At 42.2% G+C, this 25,459-nt stretch overlaps 2 protein-coding genes across 10 annotated transcripts in view; one reads left to right on the top strand and one right to left on the bottom strand.

Moving 5' to 3' along the window:
* LOC118456097 (protein NLRC3-like) overlaps positions 1-25,459 on the top strand; it is a 559,092-nt gene that overhangs the window by 166,229 nt on the left and 367,404 nt on the right. The window lies entirely within an intron of this gene.
* LOC148101071 (uncharacterized) lies at positions 1,536-2,212 on the bottom strand. The gene has a single exon (XM_087845691.1). The coding sequence runs from the start codon at positions 2,210-2,212 to the stop codon at positions 1,541-1,543; it is 672 nt and encodes a 223-aa protein (XP_087701817.1). The 3' UTR covers positions 1,536-1,540.

Raw genomic sequence — 25,459 nt, 5'->3', positions numbered from 1 at the left:
CACGAACGTCGCACTCGCTTACGTCACTGTCATGAGACATTCTCGCAAAAAAATCACGGTTTTAGTAACGCAGTAACGCAGCGTTCCTACGGGAATGTAACGGTAATCTAATTACCGTTTTTGCAATAGTAATCCCTTACTTTACTCGTTACTTAAAAAAAGTTATCGGATTACAGTAACGCGTTACAAGTAACACGTTACAAGTAACATGTTACTGCCCATCTCTGGTGATCAGTGGAAACACGGGGCTTGCATGTAGAGAAGAGTAACACAGGTGGATGCAGGGACAGCAAAGAACCTTGAACCTAAACATCTAAGCCAGATAGGGCAGAGCAGCAGTACGATGAAAAACTAGTTTTGTCCTGCAGATAGCGATCTTGCACCGTGTTCATAGAGCCAACACTTTGATGATGCAGGTCTACTCAACTTACTTTTAGCTTGGCTTGGACTATATATGAGCAGCTTCCACTCTGGTTTCACTGTTAAATACAGTTCTTTGATTTCACTTTTAAAAGTTGAAAAATAAATATTTTAATGCAAAATTATTTGTTGGTACATTTTTTTTTGAAGGTCAAACATCTTGATTGATTTGAGGAATGAACTGTTAAGGTGGAAAAAATGAATCATGTTAAAATAGTGGTGCTTCAAATCAGTGAAGATGTATAATGTAATTTAAAATGTCGATAATTGGTTGTAGTGGGCTTGTAATGTAAATGTGGTCTGATTAAATTTGAGATGATGTCAAAATTAAAGGACAGAAATCTGTCCCTCTCTGGCAGCTGTGGAAACTTCTAATAAGAAAGTTTGCATTTTTAGAACAATGCGCGGTCGTATGTGATGTGTGTTGGGTCTGCGCTTCCACAGGTCCTGTTGGTTTAGAAACTTATTCTCCTTAAAGACAAGGAAGCAAGACAAACAGCTTCAACCAGTCTTTACTTGCTAGCAAGGGAGGCCTGCTCGGTGTCTCAGGAAAGCACTCTGAATCCAACCACAGACAACCTCGACTCTGGCCTCCGCTTGCCGCCTTTTATTGAAAACAGTTACAGTACAAACAAGCACCTCCCATTGTAAACCCCCCCCCCCCCCCCCCCCCCCCATGGTCACAAAAGATTCAATTCAATTCAATTCAATTTTATTTATATAGCGCCAAATCACAACAAATGTCGCCTCAAGGCGCTTCATAGATACAGAGAAAAGCCCAACAATCATATGACCCCCTATGAGCAAGCACTTTGGCGACAGTGGGAAGGAAAAACTCCCTTTTAACAGGAAGAAACCTCCGGCAGAACCAGGCTCAGGGAGGGGCGGCCATCTGCTGCGACCGGTTGGGGTGTGAGAAGGAAGACAGGATAAAAGACATGCTGTGGAAGAGAGACAGAGATTAATAACAGATATGATTCAATACAGAGAGGTCTATTAACACATAGTGAGTGAGAAAGGTGACTGGAAAGGAAAAACTCAATGCATCATGGGAATCCCCCGGCAGCCTACATCTATTGCAGCATAACTAAGGGAGGATTCAGGGTCACCTGGTCCAGCCCTAACTATATGCTTTAGCAAAAAGGAAAGTTTTAAGCCTAATCTTAAAAGTAGAGATAGTGTCTGTCTCCCGAATCCAAACTGGAAGCTGGTTCCACAGAAGAGGGGCCTGAAAACTGAAGGCTCTCCCTCCCATTCTACTTTTAAATACTCTAGGAACAACAAGTAGGCCTGCAGAGTGGGAGCGAAGTGCTCTAATAGGGTAATATGGTACTACAAGGTCATTAAGATAAGATGGGGCCTGATTATTTAAGACCTTGTATATGAGGAGCAGGATTTTGAATTCAATTCTGGATTTAACAGGAAGCCAATGAAGGGAAGCCAAAACAGGAGAAATATGCTCTCTCTTTCTAGTCCCTGTCAGTACTCTTGCTGCAGCATTTTGGATTAACTGAAGGCTTTTCAGTGAGTTTTTTGGACATCCTGATAATAATGAATTGCAGTAGTCCAGCCTGGAAGTAATAAATGCATGAACTAGTTTTTCAGCATCACTCTGAGACAGGATATTTCTAATTTTAGAGATGTTGCGCAAATGGAAGAACGCAGTCTTACATATTTGTTTAATATGTGCGTTGAAGGACATATCCTGGTCAAAAATGACTCCAAGGTTCCTCACAGTGTTACTGGAGGCCAAGGTAATGCCATCCAGAGTAAGAATCTGGTTAGATACCATATTTCAAGATAAGGCACTATGTGTGTATGTAAGCACATGTGTGTATGTGTGTGTGTGTGTGTATGCAAGTGAGTCTGTGTTTGTGTTTGGGGGTGCGTTTGTGTGACCTCCTGCCCATGAAGGGTCATAAAGGCAGGAAGCTTACTAAGCAAGAAAACAGAACCCTCACAAAGATGTCACTACAATAAAACACTACAGCCTCCCCCACCATTTAACAGGCTGGAGAGGTAGTCAGAGACTATGGAATGTCTTTGACCATGCTGCTTGAACTAAGACTTCCAAATTTAAGTAACACAATGACATCATTTAACAATTTGACTCCAACGTGTAATCATATGAGGATATTACATTTTGACTTAATTCTGATCAATTAAGTGTTTTGATCTGGCAGCTTTGTGTTGTGCAAGTTAAAACCCATTGTGCTCATGAACACAGCATGTAACAACTCTCCTTAAAAAAGTCGATGGAATTTAACTAGACACAATGGTTTTCAGTGGGAGATACACTTATGAGTCATCCATGACACTGGAGAAGTCACTTGGATGAGTGATAAAACAATTTTCCATGGAAACATCCAGAAGAACTAAACTTTGTTGTTGTTTCTCTGGGCTCAATTTCAGCCTCAGCAGTATCTCACAGAAGAAAACTACTGTAAACTTTTTGCCAATAATCAGACAAAAGGATTGTTGAGTCAAGTGGTATTCTCTGGAGTTTAAGACCAGAACTGTACTCAAACAGTGAATTCACATTAGACTGGAATTCATATGATGAAGAGAAATACTGCTGAACCTGAATGATTGTGTTCTGCTGAATTCAGAACACAATCAGTACCCTAACCCTACCCTGTGGCTAGTTACACAGTTATGTTAACATAACATAACCACAATGAAGCTGGAGGATGAACGCTAACTTTTCTCCACTTGATAAAAGTGAACGTGAGGGTTCCCAATGGTAAGGGATAAATGCAATCACATGGCAGGATGCTGTAAACGAACCAAACTTCAGCCAGGAGAACAACTGAGAAAATCCATCCACAATACGATGTTAGTCATTAATATACTGCTGCAGGGGCTGGGCTGTAGTTGCATTGTAAGGTTTTAAAAACTGAGCTTTAAAATGAACAGTGGTAATAAAAACCAAGAGAGGCCGACAGTGATCTGTGTTTTTAGGGGCTTGTTGAGATTAAATAGAACAAGATACATGTTAAAAACACAACAGCTTTAATAAACACAGAGTAGTTTGGACCTGGAAGCAGAATTCATCAGGTCATCACTTAAAGATTGGATATCCCACCTGCTGTGAATGTTTTAATGTTTTAATGTGCAGTACAGTTGTTATTATTATCACTCCTCACATCCTGTTTATGACAGTTAAAATAAATAACATTCATATAAAAAATTAAATTGTCTTGTGTAAACTGTATATGGTGTTAAATATAGTCTATACTACTGCACTTTAATGTCAGTCTTAAGGGTGGCACTTAAAGAGACATATATTTTTTTTAGTTTTCTGGACTTTTAGTTTGCTTCTTTTAGCCCAGTATGTTGAAATATACAGTGTAGTGATCTGACATTTCCTCATTCTCCACAGACAGAAAATCGATATTCACATTTCTGGTGATGACCAGATCCAGAATGTGACCTTTGTTGTGTGTTTTTGAAGCTACAAGCTGAACAAGGTTATTAGTAATCAAAAAAGATTTAAAATCCCTGGTCTTTTTAACTTTGTCATCATCATACCAGACATTAAAATCTCCGGTCACAATGATTTTTTGGTGGATGTGAGCCTTATTCAAGAGCTCCTGAAACTCGTTAAGGAATTTTTGGAATTTTGTGGAATTTTTATTAATCAAATCCCACCTGATTCTACTTGGGCGATAAACATTGATGAACAGAACAGGGTCTTCCCATTCAGGATCTTGAAGCGTTGCAGCTACATATTCAAAGGTTGAATATCGATTATTTGAATCGTGGAGTGGAACTCTGTCATTTTTTATAAAACTGTTTTTGAATGTGATAGCGACCCCCCCGCCCCTTTGACCCTGCCTTGGCTCATGGTGGTATTGAAAGGTTTCAGGCAAAGCTTGACGAATGTCATCATTGCCAGTTACAAATTTTAACCATGTCTCTGTTATGAGAAACACATCCAGGTTGTTTCCCGTAATGAGATCTCTGATATTTTCTAATTTATTATTGATTGAATGAGCATTGAGCAATGCCACCTTCACTTTCTTGAGATCACGAACACCTTCAGGTGGATTAAAGACAATCCCACCTATTGCATCTTGTTGACATTCTGGCCCATCCTGGCGCATTGCTGAATCCAAGCTGTGAAGGAAAGGAGGGAGGTTACATTCAGGGTGATTTCAGCTGTAAGATGTCATCAACAAACAAAGTTTACACTGACATCACAAATCTGACCTAAAACTAAATTAAATCATATTAATTATATTCAAAAATAGATATTCATATTTATACAGTGGCCTACACTTTCATGTGGTGCTAAAGAGACATCCAAATTTCATTCACACTTGCTAAAAAAGAAACTGTCTCCTAAACAACAAAGAAAAATATGGTTAAAAATCCACTCTAAGTAAAAATCAGCACAGAATGAACCGGAGTAACATCTCAAAGATAGTTTGAACAAACCTGTCAAAAATCGTTTTAAAATTCAGGCCAATGGGGGAAGTCTTTGCGCCCATGTCGGAGGTCTCTGAGGACACTTTGGAGGCCTCTGCGCCCATGTCGGTGGTCAGAAGTCTGTCAGCGTGAGATCAGCAGGAGCCTGAAAGGAGCACAAAGGTGAGTTTTTTGTTCTTCAGTATCTTTAACCCTTTCATGCATAGTGGTCACTACAGTGGACAGCTATTCAAAGGCTGTTTGCTTGTATTTGTGTCAGTGTTGATGGTACACTTCCACATAAACCACTACATTGGACACTGATGTGTCACTCCATACCCTGCCACCCACTGGTGCTTTAATGTTACTATAGATGTATGTGTTTCATTGTAATTTGTGTTTTTTAACCCTGTTGATGCATACTCAATCATCCGGGAAAGTAAATCTCCAAAAGTTGAATCTGTTAATCTGGACGTAGTGTTTTGTGGGAGAAACGTTTCGTCACTCATCCAAGTGAGTTGATCAACAACCACTGACCAAAACCCACTGATCAAAGACCACTGATCAATGGCCATGAGTACCATTCACAGAGAGTTGGGGAATGGCTGCAATCACAGCATTGTAAGATGGTGACAGATGTACCCTTAGGCCCCTCCTCCATTCAGAGATGGTCTTTCCCTTTTCACGTAAATGGCCTCCTTGACTCAAACCAGCGTTCTTCCCTGTCCAGGATGTGTTTAAGGGTACATCTTTTGCCATCTTACATTGTTGTGATTGCAGCTATTCCCTAACTCTCTGTGAATGGTACTCATGGCCATTGATCAGTGGTCTTTGATCAGTGGGTTTTGGTCAGTGGTTGTTGATCAATGGTCATGAGAATTTGCATAATTAAGATTAAGAAACTGACCTCCCAGCCCATTGTTCCTTCAGTGGGCTGGTTTCAGTCATTATGCAAATGTACTGTTTATAAGATTGGGGAAACCTGCAGTCAGCTGAGACTGAAGATGAGTGACGAAACGTTTCTCCCACAAAACGCTACGTCCAGATGAACAGAATCAACTTTTGGAGATTTAACCCTGTTATTTATCTTTTCATGCCTAAAGATGAATGAAAATACTGTTTGAGGTTGTCATAATTCATTCATGAAAGGGTTAACTGAGAGTGACAGAGCCAGGCTGCAGATGAAGATCATGGTACTGCTGTTTCTGCAGTTGGGAAGATGTTGCAGCTCTCGGGAGATTGTTTCATGGTAATGATGAGCAGAGCTGCTGGATGCAGCACGCCACCTTCAGCTGAAGTTTCATCCATGTTTCTGTCAGCTTCATCCACAGCTCGTAACTGTATTTTTTATGGTGTGTACACAAAAATGAGTGTACTGCGCTGTTTTCTTTTTTTTCATGGGAGGAAAATGAAGTCAAACATTAAGCGCATTAACCTTTAAGGTTTCTCAGCTTAAAAAGACAATGAAACTGATGTTAAACATTGATTCAGTATTGTTGAGCAGGATCTGTTTCATAGATCAAAAATGATGTGAACGTTTTAGATGAAAAATGATGAAAATCTGTCATCTTACTCACTTTGGAGAGTCGCCCGAGGCTCGAGGTCGCTTGGAGAAAAGGCTTGTTGGACACTTGGCGTTCAGCAGGTCACAGGTTTATATTCAGGTAGATGAGGAGGAGGAAATAATGACGCTCCCTGTTTTTCTTTTCCTATTGGCTGCATCATAATCAGCCCACACCATCCATCACTGATCCTTCATGAATCATCATCATCAACACTCTGATCTGTGCACACAACCAAAATCAGGATAGGCAAGTTTGACTGCACTCAGAGTGAAAGAAGAGAAGTTAACCTCCTTTAAGTTTGCTGGCAGTTTTATTGTTTCTCTTCTTTCACTCTGAGCGCAGTCAGACTTGCTGATCCTGTTTTTTTGCTTTGTGCACAGATCAGAGTGTTGATAATGATTCATGGATGATGGATGGTCTGGTGAGACTGGAAAAGTTTGGGCTTGGCAGTTGCACAGCAACATTACGTTGATATTTGGTAGCCACACCTTCAGCTGTGCGTCGAAGACTTTTTTTTTCCATTTCATTTTTCATGAAAAGCAGCTTCTTTTTGTGTCAGTAAGCAGGAGTCTGTAATTACAATATGTCACGTCAGAAAAATGCATGTTGTGTTAGCCAAATTTGTCACTATGGTAACCGACAAAAGGCCTCTTCAAAGCTGCGGTGGTCGTTGTATTTTTATGTAGACCTGTGTCATGTTAGTACCTGAACCTGAGCTTCATGTTCCTATTTAAAAATCATATCATACAAATAATGTGTGAAAATATGTGATGTGTGTAAATTGAACTGGAGGTACTTATAGTAATACGACACCTCAACCACCCTCCCAGTGTGGAGATGGACTTCTGTGTGCACCAGGTACACAGATGTGCATAGGTGTTCAAGTCATGTGCCGCTGCAGTCAGCTGTGGAGCATGCCATTTGGACCAAAGGGGTAGGCAATTATTTTGGAAAAGTTTTTATCTTATATATTCATCTAAGAAACATTTCTCAGACATCATGCAGCAATGCAAGGGAATTCAGGAACACATGAGGAACAAAGTAATTAAGATCTCTCAGTCTAGAAAAGCTTGTAAGGCCATTTCTAAAGCTGTGGGACTCCATTGAACCACAGTTCAATGTTAGTTACAGTGGGGCAAAAAAGTATTTAGTCAGCCACCGATTGTGCAAGTTCCCCCACTTAAAATGATGACAGAGGTCAGTAATTTGCACCAGAGGTACACTTCAACTGTGAGAGACAGAATGTGAAAAAAAAATCCATGAATTCACATGGTAGGATTTGTAAAGAATTTATTCGTAAATCAGGGTGGAAAATAAGTATTTGGTCACCTCAAACAAGGAAAATCCCTGGCTCTCACAGACCTGTAACGTCTTCTGTAAGAAGCTTTTCTGTCCCCCACTCGTTACCTGTATGAATGGCACCTGTTTGACCTCATCATCTGTATAAAAGACACCTGTCCACAGCCTCAACCAGTCAGACTCCAAACTCCGCCATGGCCAAGACCAAAGAGCTTTCGAAGGATGCCAGGAAAAGAATTGTAGACCTGCACCAGACTGGGAAGAGTGAATCTACAATAGGCAAGCAGCTTGGTGTGAAAAAATCAACTGTGGGAGCAATCATCAGAAAATGGAAGACATACAAGACCACTGATAATCTCCCTCGATCTGGGGCTCCACGCAAGATCTCATCCCGTGGGGTCAAAATGATCATGAGAATGGTGAGCAAAGATCCCAGAACCACACGGGGGGACCTGGTGAATGACCTGCAGAGAGCTGGGACCAAAGTAACAAAGGTCACCATCAGTAACACACTACAACGGCAGGGAATCAAATCCCGCAGTGCCAGACGTGTTCCGCTGCTGAAGCCAGTGCATGTCCAGGCCCGTCTGAAGTTTGCCAGAGAGCACATGGATGATACAGCAGAGGATTGGGAGAATGTCATGTGGTCAGATGAAACCAAAGTAGAACTTTTTGGTATAAACTCAACTCGTCGTGTTTGGAGGAAGAAGAATACTGAGTTGCATCCCAAGAACACCATACCTACTGTGAAGCATGGGGGTGGAAACATCATGCTATGGGGCTGTTTTTCTGCCAAGGGGACAGGACGACTGATCCGTGTTAAGGACAGAATGAATGGGGCCAAGTATCGTGAGATTTTGAGCCAAAACCTCCTTCCATCAGTGAGAACTTTGAAGATGAAACGAGGCTGGGTCTTCCAACATGACAATGATCCAAAACACACCGCCCTGGCAACAAAGGAGTGGCTCCGTAAGAAGCATTTGAAAGTCCTGGAGTGGCCTAGCCAGTCTCCAGACCTCAACCCCATAGAAAATCTGTGGCGGGAGTTGAAAGTCCGTGTTGCTCGGCGACAGCCCCAAAACATCACTGCTCTTGAGAAGATCTGCATGGAGGAATGGGCCAAAATACCAGCTACTGTGTGTGCAAACCTGGTAAAGACCTATAGTAAACGTTTGACCTCTGTTATTGCCAACAAAGGTTATGTTACCTTTAGTAGTATTGAGTTGTATTTTTGTTATTGACCAAATACTTATTTTCCACCCTGATTTACGAATAAATTCTTTACAAATCCTACCATGTGAATTCATGGATTTTTTTTTCACATTCTGTCTCTCACAGTTGAAGTGTACCTCTGGTGCAAATTACTGACCTCTGTCATCATTTTAAGTGGGGGAACTTGCACAATCGGTGGCTGACTAAATACTTTTTTGCCCCACTGTAGATTCACTGTTCTATAAAATTCATACTCTGTGTCCGCTGTCTCACAGCAAACAAAAACATCCACTTGCACCCCACCCACTGCAGGTGCTAGCTCGATCCTTAAAGTCAAACCAGTGAGTGTCCTCTGATCAAATGCAAAAAAGGGGAAGTGAGCCTCGCCCATTCAGTACGCAGATTTCTTCAAAGTCAAGGAAAAAGCACTTAAATCATTCAATAAATTCTCTGTACTCGGGAGGAGAGCTCACACCATCATTTATTACTGAGTTTCTAGTTTAATCAACGTAACTATTATGTTAAAATTGAAAAAGGGGAAGCAGACCGCACCAAAGTTTTAACTGTGTATCTTATTAACCAGGAAAGAGAGAAAGAGAAAAGAAACATCAGAGCCTCGTGCACGCATAACCCTGCAGCCAGCAGCTCTTAAATCATTTTAAAGTGCGTCACTAAAGGGCGTCACGGTTTCCAATTGTAACTTGTGGATCACGGCGGATCCGGATATCAACACAGCTGTACGTCTTCTGCGGGACCTTGGAGAAAAAATATCAACAGAAACACTGCTTTTGATAGACCGCGGTGGGTCTCCACAGATACACAGGTAATGTTTCAATCGTCTCTCACCACCTGCAGTAATATTATCAGAGTTACTTCAACACAGTAAACCTGGATTTTCTGCAGATGTTATGTCTTTTCCTGAATTCTACGTCTGAAATTACTATTTTTACTGGCAAATAAGTGTTTCCCAAAATGATCCTCTCATCATTAGCTGATTAACTCAGGCCACAACTCTCAGCAGATGCTTAATCTGGAGTACGCCCGCTTCTTGGGCACCTAACGAACGTCTCCGTTAGGTTTGGAGTCTCCACTCCGTGACCTTGACACTTATTACACCATAAACGGACCAATACTCTTATATTCTCTTATTCTTAATATCTCATGTCTCAGTACTGTCTTTTGTAAAACACCGTGAGCATTACTTCACAGTTTCACTTTCAATTATCACGTCACAGTTTTGCTTTCCCTCAACTCAGGACTCAAAACAGACATTAACCAGCAATCGACTGACTGGATCTTCTTTTGAAATTATATTCCAATTGGGCACATTTTGATTTTAACAGGCTGTGCCTTACCTCTTTTGTTCTGTCAGGGCGCCCGTCCAGTCAACCGAAACCACTGACAGTGTCCGTCAGTTGTCTGAGCACCTGCTGGCCTCAGGATCCTCCCTGAACACCTCCTAAAACACCTTTACTGCATCAACATTTCCTGGCCAACGCACCAAACTGTCCCGAATTTGAAAATGTTGAGCAACAGAACACACCAAAAGAGGCCCAGAAGAGTGCAGTCAGACAATGATTTATTGAGCACACGCAGGAGAACTACACAACATCACACCAGCACAACGTCTCCCGCTAAGAATAAACTTGAGGATTCTTTTATAGCAACAGGGTTTTACGCCCCTTCGTGCGTCAATTACAGATTAATACATTGATTACAATAAATAATACATCTTTAAATGGCTAAAAACAGACAAGTAAGTTCCTTTTTTCATAACACCTTCCATACATGGCAATAGACTTCAAGCCTACATGGTCTCCGAGGGCTGATACCTTTCTTAACTACTCTCCTGTCATCTGTTACCAAGTAGACTAAACTGCAGTTAGAAGCTAAACGAATTTCAGGCCTATGGCCTGACAGGTTTCTAGATTATATGTGTTTGTAAGCGTGTCTGCGGCCTTCTATGCTCTAAGTCACCCACAATATATCAACTGAGACATAGCGCTCAGCAAAGCTTAAAACCTTCAATAAACTGAGACTGAGCATCAACTCTGTTAATGAGCACAATCATGCAATGTGTATAAACTGACTATGGCTGCACCTGTAAGTAAAAGGTTAATAACAGTAAGTTTCATAAACATCTTCAATGCAATATCAATGCTATAAGGGATATTATTAATGCACTGTTAATAATGCAGGTTATATTGTAGCAAAAAAATAATTTCTGTATCTCAACAATGTGCATGCATGTGCACGTGTGTGTTTGTGTGTGCTTGGAGGAGGGGGGGGGGGGGGGGGGTGTTTGTGTGACCTCCTGCTCACCAAAAGGATCATAAAAGCAGGAAGCTTACAATACATAATGAAACCTCCCCCAGCACCAGAGTAGCTGGAGAGGTGGTCAGAGACAAAGGAATGTCTTTGATCCTACTGCTTGAAACAATGTAGAGATGGTAAGCATAAAACTGACAACATTTAACAATTCTCCTTAACACCCGTCTTCACAGCTTGGCTCATGTGATTAGGTAGAGGATCATCAGGGGGTCCTTTGTCCCTCTTTGGGGGGAAACTCCCACTGGGTTTCAATCTTGGACTCTTCACCATTTGATCCTAGAACTGAAATTTTTTTTTTTGCATATGAAGCCGGAGGAGTTGTACTTACATCTTATTTATGACTTTCTATGTCGTTTCTGGGATGCTTAGAAGTCAAACTGCACTGCTGGAAATAGTTTATTTTGATGCATAAGCTGTTTTTTTTTGCAAATTTGCACTATAATATTTATTTTTGTTTTTCCTGCAGTATATAAAAATTGGTGTATTTCAGAAATAAAACTATGAAGACACTCAAAATAAATTTCCTGTGGTGGGAAACTATTTTGTGCAACTTTTTTGTATTTACAGTTTTGAGGGATAAACCTCTTAAATTTCTCTAACTAGAAATATATGTTAAAAAAACAAAAATGATTTTCAATTTTTTTGTAGTTTATTGCACTTTTTTGCAATTTATGTAATTACTATACATTTCATGCATACATATTATTAAAATATGTAGGCTATAATGGTTGTATTACTGTATAGCAATTTGAAAATGCTCCCAGAAATGGCACTACAGCATGTAAACATATAATATAAGCTCTGGCGAACTTGGTTCTATGGTAGGTTTTAAAGGGTTAAAGAAGTCCAGACGCTTTTCTTTCTGAGCTCCTTAGACTGTGCTCTCTCAGACAGAGATGGGGGGCGGGGTCTTCAGCATGCTGCAGCAGCTCCTTGGCGAAGAGCAACCCATGTTTCCTTCAGAACAGTTAACTCTTTCACTCCTGAACCTATGCTTATTCACTTTAAACCGAGTATAACTGCTAAGATTAATAGTCTTCTTTTCATTTTGGTACATTTTGTCCAAGCCATACTTAAATTTGGGTTACAACATTTTGTGTATATAAGTAAATAAATGCTCTGCATTCTCATTTGAATCTTTGATTCTTGTTTCTGTTGCAGGTCTGCGACTGAACCTCTGGGGGGAGAAAAGTTGGTTTCATGCTCTGTGATTCTGCCTCTGTTTTGTCATCTCTCTTGGGTGATGGAGAGCTCAGATGATGACCCCGCCTACGTGGTCAAATTCAAGTCTACATTAAGAACAGACCTGGAGACACGCAAACAAAATGCAAACATTGTATATGTGAAAACTGCTGCTGCACTGGAGCCAGATTCAAGGAGCTCAAGTGCTTACCCAGATCTTACTGAACTTACTGAAGGAACAGAGGGTTGTTGCAGGGAAACCTGTGGAAGCAACAACATCCGAGCCACCAGAGAAAAAGTTGGCCCTATTGGTGCTTCATCAGAGTGTGATTGTGAACAGGAGGAAGACTCAGCGGAGAACAGTGTGGTGGATACAGAGCAGAGCCCACCATCAGTACAGAGGCCTGTGCATTAGAGTGCTGCTCCAAACATGCAGCACATGTACTTGGCCACAGCTGCAACATCTGTACCTGTGAAAGCTTGTTCTCTGTTGCTGCTCATATTGTACAGAAGAAGAGAGTTTCTTTATCATCAGAAAATGTCAATGAGCTTGTGTGTCTTAGCAGCTGGCTCGGTGCAGAGGAGGAAGAACATGTCAAGTCAGAGGAAGATAAATGCAGTTCATGTTGTCAACTCAACCTGGACTATTGAAAGAGTTTTTCTTTGTCTTGTTTCTGACTGAGATTCTCCAAAGGAAATCCAGCACAAACACACACTTCACACACTCAAAGTCCCTGCACAGTAAATGAGCTGATGAGCATTTGTGCTGCTACCTGATAACAGAACAATAGTTCTGCTGCTTCCTGTTCTGAAAACACACATTTATAAATGTTCACTTGCTGTTGATCAAAGGTATGTTGGTGGCTCTGGACGCTGAGGGGAACTTTGTAAAAAACTAGATCAAATGTTAACGTCCTGGCAGAGGCAAAGAACTTTGATTTGATATTTGATTAGATTCATGTTTCAGCTCAGACTGACAGAAATATTTGAACTGCTGCTGTGTTAAAGGGAACACTGCTGTTAGAAAGCACCTGATCTGTTTCTGCACACTGAATGTTGCACTTCTCATACTGCAGTACTATTAAAATAAGTACACAATACACTACTTTTGAACTCATGATTGAATGTTGCTGTAACAATGCCATTAATGGTGATTCAAAGTGTTCATGGTTTCCCAGCACAACAAATGATTGCACAAGTGTGACTGATCCACTTTCTAATGTGTGTGTAGCCCACACTGTGTGTCACTGTGTCACAGGTGAGTCTGTGTATCCAGGTTCTATGAGGAGAACAGGATATAGTGACTGAGTCCAGCAGCTTAAAGTCTGACTCCATCCTCCATTTAAATAACTCAACTGACAACAACTGAATAGCTTTGCCTTTGTGTAGCTGACACATCATTTTAATGTCCTTCTATTCTGGTTCATCTGGTTTCAGTTTCTATAAGCACACAGGTTTCATCAGGGACTCTATGACCTCAGTAATCTTTGCTGGGCCTTAATGCTCTGAACAAAGCTGCACAAGACTAAATAGAAATGAATCAGTATTTCATTTCATTTCACGTCAGCTCTCAACATCCCACCATAACCAATCAAAAGAATAATTGTCTATCTAGCCTCCTGAGCATGAAGCTGATGAAGGTGGAGTATTGTGAGGGCTGATGGAGATGACGATGAAGATGTCAATCCAGGAGCAGTGGGTGGATGGCAGCATCGTCATGAAGGATCGGTGTGAGAATATATTATTTTGAAGTTGGACCCCGACACACATACAGAGGTCCACGGGTGTGGTGACAGCACGTTTATTTCATTAACAATGTTCACTGTGTCTTGATGCATTCTCAATCATCCGGGAAAGTCAATCTCCAAAAGTTGATTCTGTTCATCTGGACATCTGGATTTGAGTTATTTCTTTCATTTTGGCATACTATATTAGCACAATTGATCTAAATTCAGACAAAAAATTCAAAATCCGAGTAGAAAAAAGTTATATTTTTTACTGTAAAACCCACAAACATGTTTAACAAATCATTTTCATAACTTGAAATGTAAATAGAAATTGTACATTTCTAAAAATTATGCACAAGTTTTGAACACAAAAAAGTTATATGGTACTATTTACCTAAAAATGCAGCCAAGGCCTCAGGCGTTTTTTATATAACCATTTAAATCTATTTACAGAACAATCAGGTGTTCTTCATCAAATAAGAAGGCACACAAATTATTTGTGACAGTCCAAAAAATAGCTTGTGTTCAGTTTAAGACAGAGGAGAACACCACAGGCCTAAACCAGGTCTGACAGCAGGAGGTGTATCAGTCCTGTTTTCCATGTGGCGACAGCGTTTACACTGGAATTTGCCTTTGGTGGCTTTTTTGGATCAACTGTGACATTCAGGAGTATAACTGACACACAATACAAAAAAATAACTACACAACACACTAACTATAGCATCTAAACACGCTAAACGTCACTAATATCTCACATATGAAAACTTGCTCTCCCACTTTCTTTCTTTTTTCTTTCTTTTTTTTTTTTTTTGCCTGTCCCGTTTGGTTCTTTTGCCATCAGAATTATTGTCTAAAAGCAAAGAAAGATGCCCAACGAATTTTCTTTACCAAATGGACCATCCCAGCCTTGCCGTATTGGTCCATTTGATTCACCTTATATCAATCACCTGGATCACCTGTTGAGAAGGAAAAAAAACAAAACAAGTAAAAAAATAAAAGAGCAATATAATAAACAACATCATCGCGATGATCTATGTGAATATAACAGTAAATACTAAATATTAAACATTATTGTGCAGCGCGTAAGATCAACAGCGCACAGTGTGCTTTGAGGTAGGAGCCAAAAAGGGTGTCGTTTGTGTGTGCGAGCACCCGTGTGTACACCTGTGAGCATGAGCACGCTTGTATTTAAAAGCTTCCTTCATGTAATGATCTGCTAGAGGGCGTGGGGAGCCATAGCCCCGTCCTCCAGGGCATGAAGCAGGTATGGAGGAGATCAAGACTCCAGACATCCAGAGGCCCTCAGAACACAAGAGACCAAGGAAGACCAACAGAGGGGCAGCCGCGCCACTATCCCAGAAAGAGCTGAGGAGAGCCCCAGATGAGGGGTCACTCAGCAGCCGCGGAGCAGAAGCCAGAGTGGGTAGCAGTGACGTGCCCGTGAGCTCCGCCGGCAGCCAGCTGTGCCAGAGTGACCGAGCCCCAGGCTGAGAGGCTGAGGGCACCCCACCCCTAAAGTGGCCAGAGCGAGCCCCAGGCTCCAGGCCCCAACAAGCAGCCACCAGGAGTGAGCCGGTGTGTCCCTGGACGCCCATCCTGAGATGTCCTCAGAGAGGTGGCGTCTGATACCCAACCTGACATATAGACACAGACAAACAGGCACACACGGATAAAAACATCCATTCCCACCCTCATGCTCTCATATGCAATTGCTCAACACTCACCCAACGTGGAGACAGACAATAGACACTGTACACACAATCACACTCCCCAACCCAGGTTAAGGTTCCCTTGCCCCTGGAGGGAGAAACTGCACCCAGACCCTGGTAATGTTACCCTTTACCCTGGGGTGGAGAGAAGCAGACCGCCCAAACTCCGCAGCAGCAGGGAGGCCCCACATTCCAGACCCCTATCGGATGGCCAACTCCTCCTCTCAGCCCCCCCGCCCGAACAGGCAACAGAGAGGGGTGTGTCTCTCTCTTTCTTTTGCTCGCCCGCTTTCCGCAAGTGTCACTACTAAAACTGTCCCCTTCTCCCTAAACAACCAAGTGCCACATGTTGCCCTATCATTTTTTGATTGGCTGACATGGTAAACTTTACCACCAATAGGGAAGGGATGTTTTTTTCTTTTTTCACTTGCAAGCGGAGAGTGTTTGCTAGCGCTGTCCGTATAAAACGCCGTTTTAAACGTTCTTCCTGTTCTTCCCGCTGTAAACACCACTGTTTTGTTCACAAAAAAACATTGCGTATATTTTTTATCATAACTGGTTTTACGTGGCCCATCAACACAGTTAAAAAAAACTGGCATATAGTTTGAAGTCCGCACTTTTGACCGCGGTTGAAATGGAGACTCTGGGTCGCTGCATCTTGTTGCTGTTTCATCTTAAATTGGTCATGTGATTTTGACGCGCCGGCGCATCCGTCGACCCCAGAAGGTTAATCTTAATTATGCAAATTCTCATGACCATTGATCAACAACCACTGACCAAAACCCACAGATCAAAGCACACTGATCAATGGCCATGGGTACCATTCACAGAGAGTTGGGGAATGGCTACAATCACAGTATTGTAAGATGGCGAAAGATGTACCCTTAGGCCCCCTCCTTGATTCAGAGATGGTCTTTCCCTTTTACATTAAAAGGGCTTCAGTGGGCTGGTTTCAGTCATTATGCAAATGTTTATAAGACTGGGGAAACCTCCAGTCAGCTGAGACTGAAGAAGTCACTTGGATGAGTGACTAAACGTTTCTCCCACTGAAAATGCTACGTCCAGATGAACAGAATCAACTTTTGGAGAACTTTCACTGTAGTTTTAGCACAAACGCATGGGACACAGACACTCCCGCTCCGCTGTCACATCCGCTCACCACCCTCCTCGACTGTCACCACAACATAAAAAGACTCACAATCAATCACTCGTCCCCAGCACACCTGTTCACCATGCCTCTGCGCCGCCCCGGGAGCTCCCTGTGCCACCCCTCCTCATCGGGCAAGAGACCTCACCCACGCCACACATCCCCACTGCCCGACTGAGGCTGGGGCCCATCCGGCCGAACCTACTCACCCCGGCCACAACTATCTGCGCACCCGGCCTATGGATCACCTTGAACTTAAAAGGCTGAAAAGCCAGATACCACGATCCAGGCATTGGCATCCTTCATGCGGTGGAGCCACTGCAGCGGGGCGTGGTCTGGGCAGAGGGTGAATGGGCGTCCCAGGAGATAGTAGCCAAGGGAGTCGACCGTCCACCCGATTGCCAGGCACTCTTTCTCCATGGTGCTGTACCGCGACTCCCGATCCATCAGCTTGCGGCTGGTGTAGACAAGCGGTCAGTCGACTCCCCCCATCTACTGGGATAAAACGTCCCCCAGCCCTCTGCTCGAGGGAACCGTCTACAGACAAAAAGGGAGGAAGAACAGCAGCGGCTCCCCACAGAAAGCCTGTTTCACTTGCACAAATGCCACCTGGCCCTGCTCTGTCCACTCGACCAGATCTAGGGCACGGCACCTTTTCAGGTGAGATCAGTTAAGGGGAGGTCAGGGCCGCAAACCCTGGAACGAACTGGCAGTAGCAGCCCACTAACCCCAAGAACCTACTCACCTCCTTTTTAGTCTTGGGGCATGGGCAGGATGCAATGGCAACTGTTTTCTTCACCTGCGGACACTCCTCCCTGCCCCCCCAAGTGTTACCTCAGATACTGTACCTCCCTTCATCCAACCGCACACTTCTTCCAGTTGGCCATGAGCCCCCCTGCCTCAGGGACTCCAGGACCGTGGCCACCACACATGTTCCGCCCAGGCGTGTGGCCGCAACACCGAACAAGCTGAATGGAAGTTCAAACCGTACATGAAAAAGCGAGCAGTGCCCAACCGGTCCAGGAGCTCGTTGACCCGGGGCATGGGATAAGAATCAAACATAACACCTCATTCACCTTGCAATAGTCGACACAGAACCGTATACACCCATCCTTCTTCACGACATGAACTATGGGGCTACACCAAGCACTGTGTGACTCTTCTACTACTCCCATTTTCAGCATTTCATTCAATTCCCTGTGAGGCAAAAGGCAACCTTTGCTCTCAGGTCCAGCACGTATTGAATTTCACTCTTTGCGGGGCTCAGACCTTCCTTCCATTTTTTCTTGATCAAGTCGAGCACCCCTCATGGCTTCCTGCCATACAACAATTCAAAGGGAGAAAATCCCGTGGAGGCCTGGGGCACCTCCTGCACTGCAAACAACAGATTGTTTAACCAGCGATCCCAATTGTGTTCATCCTCATGAATAAACTTACGGATCATGGACTTCGAGGTTTTATTCTGCCGCTCCACTAACCCGTCAGTTTGAGGGTGGTAGACGCTCGTCCGAACAGCCTTAATGCCCAGCAACCCGTACAGCTCCTTCAGTGTCTGAGACATGAACGACGTGCCCTGGTCGGTCAGTATTTCTTTCGGAATACTGACCTGGGAGATGACTTGAGACAGCATCTGCGCCACACTCCTCGTGGAGATGGTGCGCTGAGGCACCGCTTCCAGGAATCATGTTGCATAATCTACTAGGACTAATACGAAGCAATAGCCGCCAGGTGAAATGGCCCGATGAGGTCCATGGCAATGCGTTCAAACAGGTCCTCCATGAGTGCTAACGGATGCAAAGGCGCCTTAGGGATGGCAGGCTGGTTAGCCAGCTGACATAACGCGCACCGGTGGTGCACAGCGGTTCACGTCAGCGCATGTCGGACCAGATGCTGGGCCAATAGAATCGGGCCGCGGTCAGCTGCTTCGACTCACGGCGTAGCATCGCCAACTGCTGGTCCTGTGTCGCAGGAGCTGCCATCACAGCCATGTCCTGCATCTTCTTAGCAGCAGCCAGAGACCACACCCACACCACAATCATCATCTACAAATGAAACCAGTGTGAATGTCTGACGCTCTTGTAATAAAGACGCAGTCAAAGCTTGTGGCTGCAGTTAGCTGGATTGCTAAATAGCTGGTTTGCTAGTTAGCTGGGAGCTAACTCACTAGAACATTCAATGTTAAGGTGTCTAAAATGTCTGAGCAGCTTTCATTGTTGCTCTGTGTTACTCCCCACCCTCTCTTTAACTCAGTCCTCTCATTTTTTTTCCTCTTTACAAACTAGAAAACCTTCTTTTTTCAGCTTCTCCACACCCGAGCTGTGGCTAAGGTGCTAACAGCATGCAGGCTCGGCCTCTCTCACTCAACAATTACATTCATCACCCAGAATAACACCACTCCACAAGTACACCACTAGGAAGCGCTAAAAGACCACATACAGTGTGATTATCACTAAATGTATATTGTGTATGACAGTGACTTGGGTTTTACTAACTGGCTACATGAGTATGATTAGCTGCAGTTCTAGCTTTGTAAAAGAGACACAGCAGCAGATTAGAACATATCAAAAACATTTCTACTTTTTCTGCAGCACCAGCTGAATGTCTGGAGCCTTAACTCCAGTGGCAATGAGACACATACAGTGTGACTGCTCTGACTTTACAGCTGGGCCTCATTCACTGACATTAGTAAGATATGACTGAATCCATGCAACACATGTGCCCAGGTAAAAACAGAGCTAGACAGAGACAGATAAACAGTTAACCAGTTAGCTACTCAACATATAAAATGTAATAAAGAGAGCATTTGCAATTTTAAACAGAATTTGCAGAACACATGTGTTTAAAGAAAAAAGTACTTTATATTACGTTAATAAGAATTTAAAAAAAGAATTCAAGTGTAAATTGCAACTTCAAAGCTATCAGGTTCAAACCTTCCAACACAGACCTAAGTTACATCTTGGTCAAACAGCTCTACTTTTCAATAAAAATTTCTACAGCCTGTCATGACTTTTTTGTATGAGCCTGTGGTGTCCTGCTCATGGATATTGTCCTTTACCTTCTTGTTAAGTCTTGTTAAGTCTAATTGTTGAATGTTGTCATTCTGTTTCATAAATTTGAAAACGTCTGAGTTCAATCTATAGGATCAAGACATTCCTTTGTCTCTGCCATCTGTCTCTTCCCCTGTTGTGTTTGTTTGCGTTGTTTTTTATTGCTAGAGTCAACCCTCTTTTAATGTACAATTGCCAAACTCTGTTGAACCTCCGACTAGTTGCCAGTGATCTTACCAGTGCAACTTATACTGGACATAAGACGTTACCTCCATTCCTATCTGGGATATCAGCTAACCTTTGTCGGACCCTGGCCCCAGCCTCACGGCGAAAGTGTTTCAGACGCCGGGGCAAACGTAGCGGTCTGCTCGTGAAACTTAAGGCTCCTTAGAACGACCGTGGATCTGTGCGTCGTCATGTCTTTTTGCCGCGCTGGTGCCCGTTGTTGGCTCGGATCAGATTTTCCCGCATCTTTGTCGGCGCGTTGCAAACCTGCAGAACCTGCAGCCGCTGTGTCGGGTCTCGCAGTCAGCCACGAACACGCTGACCTCCACCAGGTTTGGTTTGGTGAACACTAGATCGCTGAGTAATAAAACTTTTATTTTAAGGGATTTATTTATGACCCAAGGACTGGATTTCCTGTATACCTGAGACATGGTTGAGGGCCGGTGAGTCCAGCGTTTTCACAGATCTCTTACCTGATGACTGCTGCTTTTTAAACTCTCCTCGAATATCAGGCAGAGGAGGAGGACTAGCGGTTGTTTTTAAGAAGCAGTATAAATGTAAACCACTGCCGTTTTCAGCATCACGTAGTAGCTTTGAACTGAGTATGTTTGAGCTAGGTTGCTCTCACACAGTGCTCTGTGCTGTGGTTTACAGACCCCCAAAATACAATAAGGACTTCTTAAATGACTTTTCTGATCTGTTGGCTGAAATTATGCCAAAATATGATCATGTCCTTATTGTTGGGGACTTCAATATTCACGTGTGCTGCCCTGACAAGCCAATGGCAAAGGACTTTTTAAATCTTATTGACTCTTTTAATCTTGTGCAATCTGTGTCTGTGCCTACACAAAAATATGGGCACACGTTGGATCTTGTTTTAACTCACAATTTACCTGTCTCTAACTTAGAGGTTTGTGATATTGTATGGTCGGATCATAAGCCTGTCTTGTTTGAGGTTTCCCTTCCTTGTACCAAAGTTAATCTTCCTCCTGTTGTTGTGAGGTGCTGTCGCATTTTTAACCCTTCCTCTGCTGTTCAGTTCTCTATTGTTTTTTAATCAGAACTGCAGCCTTCCTGATTCCATATGTAATGATACAGAAGAGCGGTGGCCCCCTTTAAGCTTCGGCAAGTTAAAGCCAAATCTGAACCCTGGCTGAATGAAGACACCCGTGCTGCCAGAAGAAAGTGTAGGAGAGCTGAACGTAAATGGAAGAATGATCAACTTCAGGTGTCATACCAAATATTACAAAATTACTGGAATTCCTACCAGAAAACTGTAAAAGATGCTAAGATGAAACATTTTGCTGCTATTATTCAGGCAAATTGTCGTAAGCCTCATGTCTTATTTAAGACTATTGACATGGTCCTTCATGCTCCACAGACTGTTGGTGTCGAGTGCTCTCAGGAAATTTGTGAAAACTTCCTACACTTCTTTATTGATAAAGTGCTATCTGTGAAAGCGCAGATTTCCCAGTCCGTTCTCGACCCTTCTATCCCTGTCCCTCTGCTGCTCTGCTGTCTTTGACAGGTTTGAGCCAGTTTCTTTGCACTGCCTGCAGGAGTTGGTTGCTCACCTGAAGCCCTCAGGTTCCCCTTATGATGCTCTCCCTCCTCGATTTTTCAAAGAGGTTTTTGTCACTATAGCATCAGTCGTACAATCCATTGTAAATAGTAGTCTGTCCTCTGGTGTTGTACTTGTCAATCTTCAAATCAACACGGTATTTTAGAGGTTTTCCGATCTGGTTTTAAAGCTCTACATAGTACCAAATCTGCCCTTTTAAGAGTCTTTAATGATGTGTTTTTAGCAACTGACTCAGGTGACTGCGTTATTATCGTGCTGTTAGATTTAACTGCTGCTTTTGATACAGTGGATAATAATATTTTAATCTCCCGGTTAGAGCAGTTGGTGGGTGTTAGGAGTACCGCACTGGAGTGGTTCAGATCTTATTTGGCAGAGCAAACTTTCTCTGTGAAACTCGGTTAGTTTGTATCCTCTGCTGCTTCTCTTCAATGTGGGGTCCCACAGGGTTCAGTTTTAGGCCCACTTCTTTTCTCCCTATGTCTCCTACCCCTTGGGTCTATTTTCAGGAAACATGGGATTTCCTTCCACTGCTATGCTGATGACTCCCAGATTTATTTCCCACTTAAAAGGATAAATGGCTTCTCAGTAGACCCGCTGCTCAGATGCCTTGATGAAATAAGGGCCTGGATGGCTTTGAACTTTTTACATTTTAATGAGCAGAAAACAGAAGTGCTGGTTTTTGGTGGCGCTTCTGAGGCCACTGCTATAGATCTTGGTCCGCTGGAACAGTATGTTAAACCAGTCATCACGAATCTGGGAGTTTAAATGGAGGCAGATCTTAAACTTGAAAGCCAGGTCAGAGCTGTTGTAAGATCTAGCTTTTTTTCATTTGAGGCAATTAGCCAAAATAAAGCCCATCTTATCAAAACAGCTTTTTGAGACATTAATCCATGCCTTTGTTACTTCTAGGCTGGATTATTGTAACGCACTTTATTTTGGGGTTAGTAATGCGTCCATTAGGCGCCTGCAGGTTGGTTGAAATTAAACTTTTAACTGGAACAAAAAAGTCTGAGCACATTACCCCAATTTTAATTTCACTCCACTGGCTACCTGTACATTTTAGGATTGTTTTTATTTGTTTTTAAATCTCTTAATGGCCTGCCCACCCCCACCCCACCTTTCGGAGCTACTACAACCATATACACCTGCCCGTTCCCTTAGGTCCGCCAATCAGCAGCTCCTTAAGGTACCGAAAACTAAGTATAAATTTAAAGGTGACCGTGCTTTTGCTGTAGCTGCTCCAAAGTTGTGGAATGATCTGCCCTTGCACGTTAGGCAGGCCTCTTCTCTTTCTGAGTTTAAAAGTCTTCTTAAAACATATTTTTTCGCTGAAACCTTTGGCACTGATTAGAGTAGACTCAATTTGTTTTAACATGTTTTAATTTATTTTAGTTATTTAGTTATTTTATTTTATCTTATTTTTTAATTTTCTTTACTTATGCTATTAGCATGTACAGCACTTTGTGAACTCTGGTTTTATGTTAAAGTGCTTTATAAATAAAGGTGGTATGGTATGGTATGGTATGCAGCTGGATCTTCTGTTGGCTAAAAGAAAAACCAAGACAAAAATTGTACAATGTACGGAGAAACTCCAAAGCTATCAGGGTAGTTCAAATACTTAACCACAAGTATGTATTAGACTTAGACTTAACTTTATTGATCCCTTTGGGGTGCACCCTTGGGGTGATACATCAATGATGACAACCATAGATCAGATGCGCTACAGACCATATTAATGTTTTTTTTTTCTTTAGAATGACAAATACTGTATAGAAAATCCCAAATATTCATGCCATTGAAAAATGTAATAAATTCTGCCTCATCACCGTTAGGATTATGTCTTTACACACTTTAGGAAATGACAAAGATACTGCACCTGTGATAGTTAAATATGTTATTATTTACAATTTCTGCTTTTAATTTCTTTATGATTTTCTTTCTTATTTTTATTGCAATTTTTGATCTATCAGTATTTGTGCCATTTCACATTTCTGCGCACTTTTCCAAATATAAACTACATTGTTACATGTAAATCCAAGCCCATTATGTATTGATGATTTGAATCCTGGGTTGTGTGAAATCTCAGAAATGCACCCTAGACAAAGTGAATCTGTGAACTAAGGTGTAGGTGTGTTAGATCATGTTGTGGTGATCCTTGGGTTGAGGGATGGCTGTTGGGTGGGATGAGTGCAAAATTAAAACCAATGGAAGATGGACAAGAAAAGTTCAAAGCCATCAGGTGCTCAGTTTAGAAAAAAGAGAAAAGAAGAGGAGGAGAAACGAGTAAAAGATGCAGGTAAGCAGATGTGTGATTGGATGATGGCAGGTCATCCTGAAACTATCAGAATCAGAATCAGAATACTTTATTAATCCCTAAGGAAATTATGTGCATTACAGTTGCTCCAAGAAGAAATGGTAAAAATAGTAACAGTAACAGACTAAACTCCAAACAATACATTATGTTACAGAATTTAATATTAATTAGTCGTTGTCAATTGTTGATTTGTCCTGTTCTCATTGTATGACGAATTATGATGGCTGTTTGGTAGCTGTTTGCATACTATGCATACTCTCTCTGTCTTCATATGTTTGTGTACAACAGCTTTATGTTAATGTACAATCCTTAATATGTTTTGTCTGTGTGTGTGTGTGTGTGTGTGTGTGTGGGGGGGGGGGGGGGGGGGGGGCAGAGGGAGTGTTCGCCCAGGGCGCCAAACAGGCTAGGACCGCCACTGGATCCACTGAACATATAACAGCTGTTCTTAAACAGCTCCATTGGCTCCCAATTCACCTCCGTGTCAATTTCAAGATCCTGCTTCTCACTTTCAAAGCGCTTCATAACCTCGCTCCTCCATATCTATCCGATCTTCTCCATACATACTCGCCCCTTCGTACACTCTGCTCTTCTTCAGCTTCCCTTCTGTCAGTTCCACCTGCTCGCCTGACTACCATTGGACTCAGAGCCTTTAGTTGTTTTGCCCGAGACTTTGGAATGCACTCCCACTTGCTCTACGGACCACACACTGTCTCACCACTTTTAAATCACTACTCAAAACCCATCTGTTTAGAATTGCATACACCTGATCTGTCTTAGGCCATTTTTACCTTGCTCAGTTTTTATATTTGCTTTTATACTTTTATGACTGTTTATGTCTAAATTTTATCTTCCATGTTTTCTATATATACATTTTTTCTTATGTTTTTTATGGTATTGCTTACGTGTTACTGTAAGGTGACCTTGAGGGTCTAAAAGGCGCCTACAAATAAATTGTATTATTATTATTATTATTATTATTATTATTATTATTATTATTATTATTATTATATGTACTGATATATACATATAATAATTGTTGTATATATCTACAATTGGTTGTAGATATATATACTACAACCAAAATGTATGATACATTTATTATTATTCAGCAATTCAATACAACCAATTGTACCAGAACACATTAACAGTGGCAGAAAAAAGTAGAAGACTGACCCAGACATTTCACTAATTTGAGTCAACAACATTTATTGTGGCTTAGTTTATTATTTGCTGGAGTGCCTTTTTGATCTCTTTGAACACTGCCTTGCATAAACATCATATGCAAA

The sequence above is a fragment of the Neolamprologus brichardi genome, chromosome 9, assembly GCF_056152115.1.
Source record: "Neolamprologus brichardi isolate AB-2024 chromosome 9, ASM5615211v1, whole genome shotgun sequence".
Classification (NCBI taxonomy): domain Eukaryota; kingdom Metazoa; phylum Chordata; class Actinopteri; order Cichliformes; family Cichlidae; genus Neolamprologus; species Neolamprologus brichardi.
The sequence above is the reverse complement of the archived record's forward strand: the minus strand, read 5'-3'. Positions and strand labels throughout refer to the sequence as shown.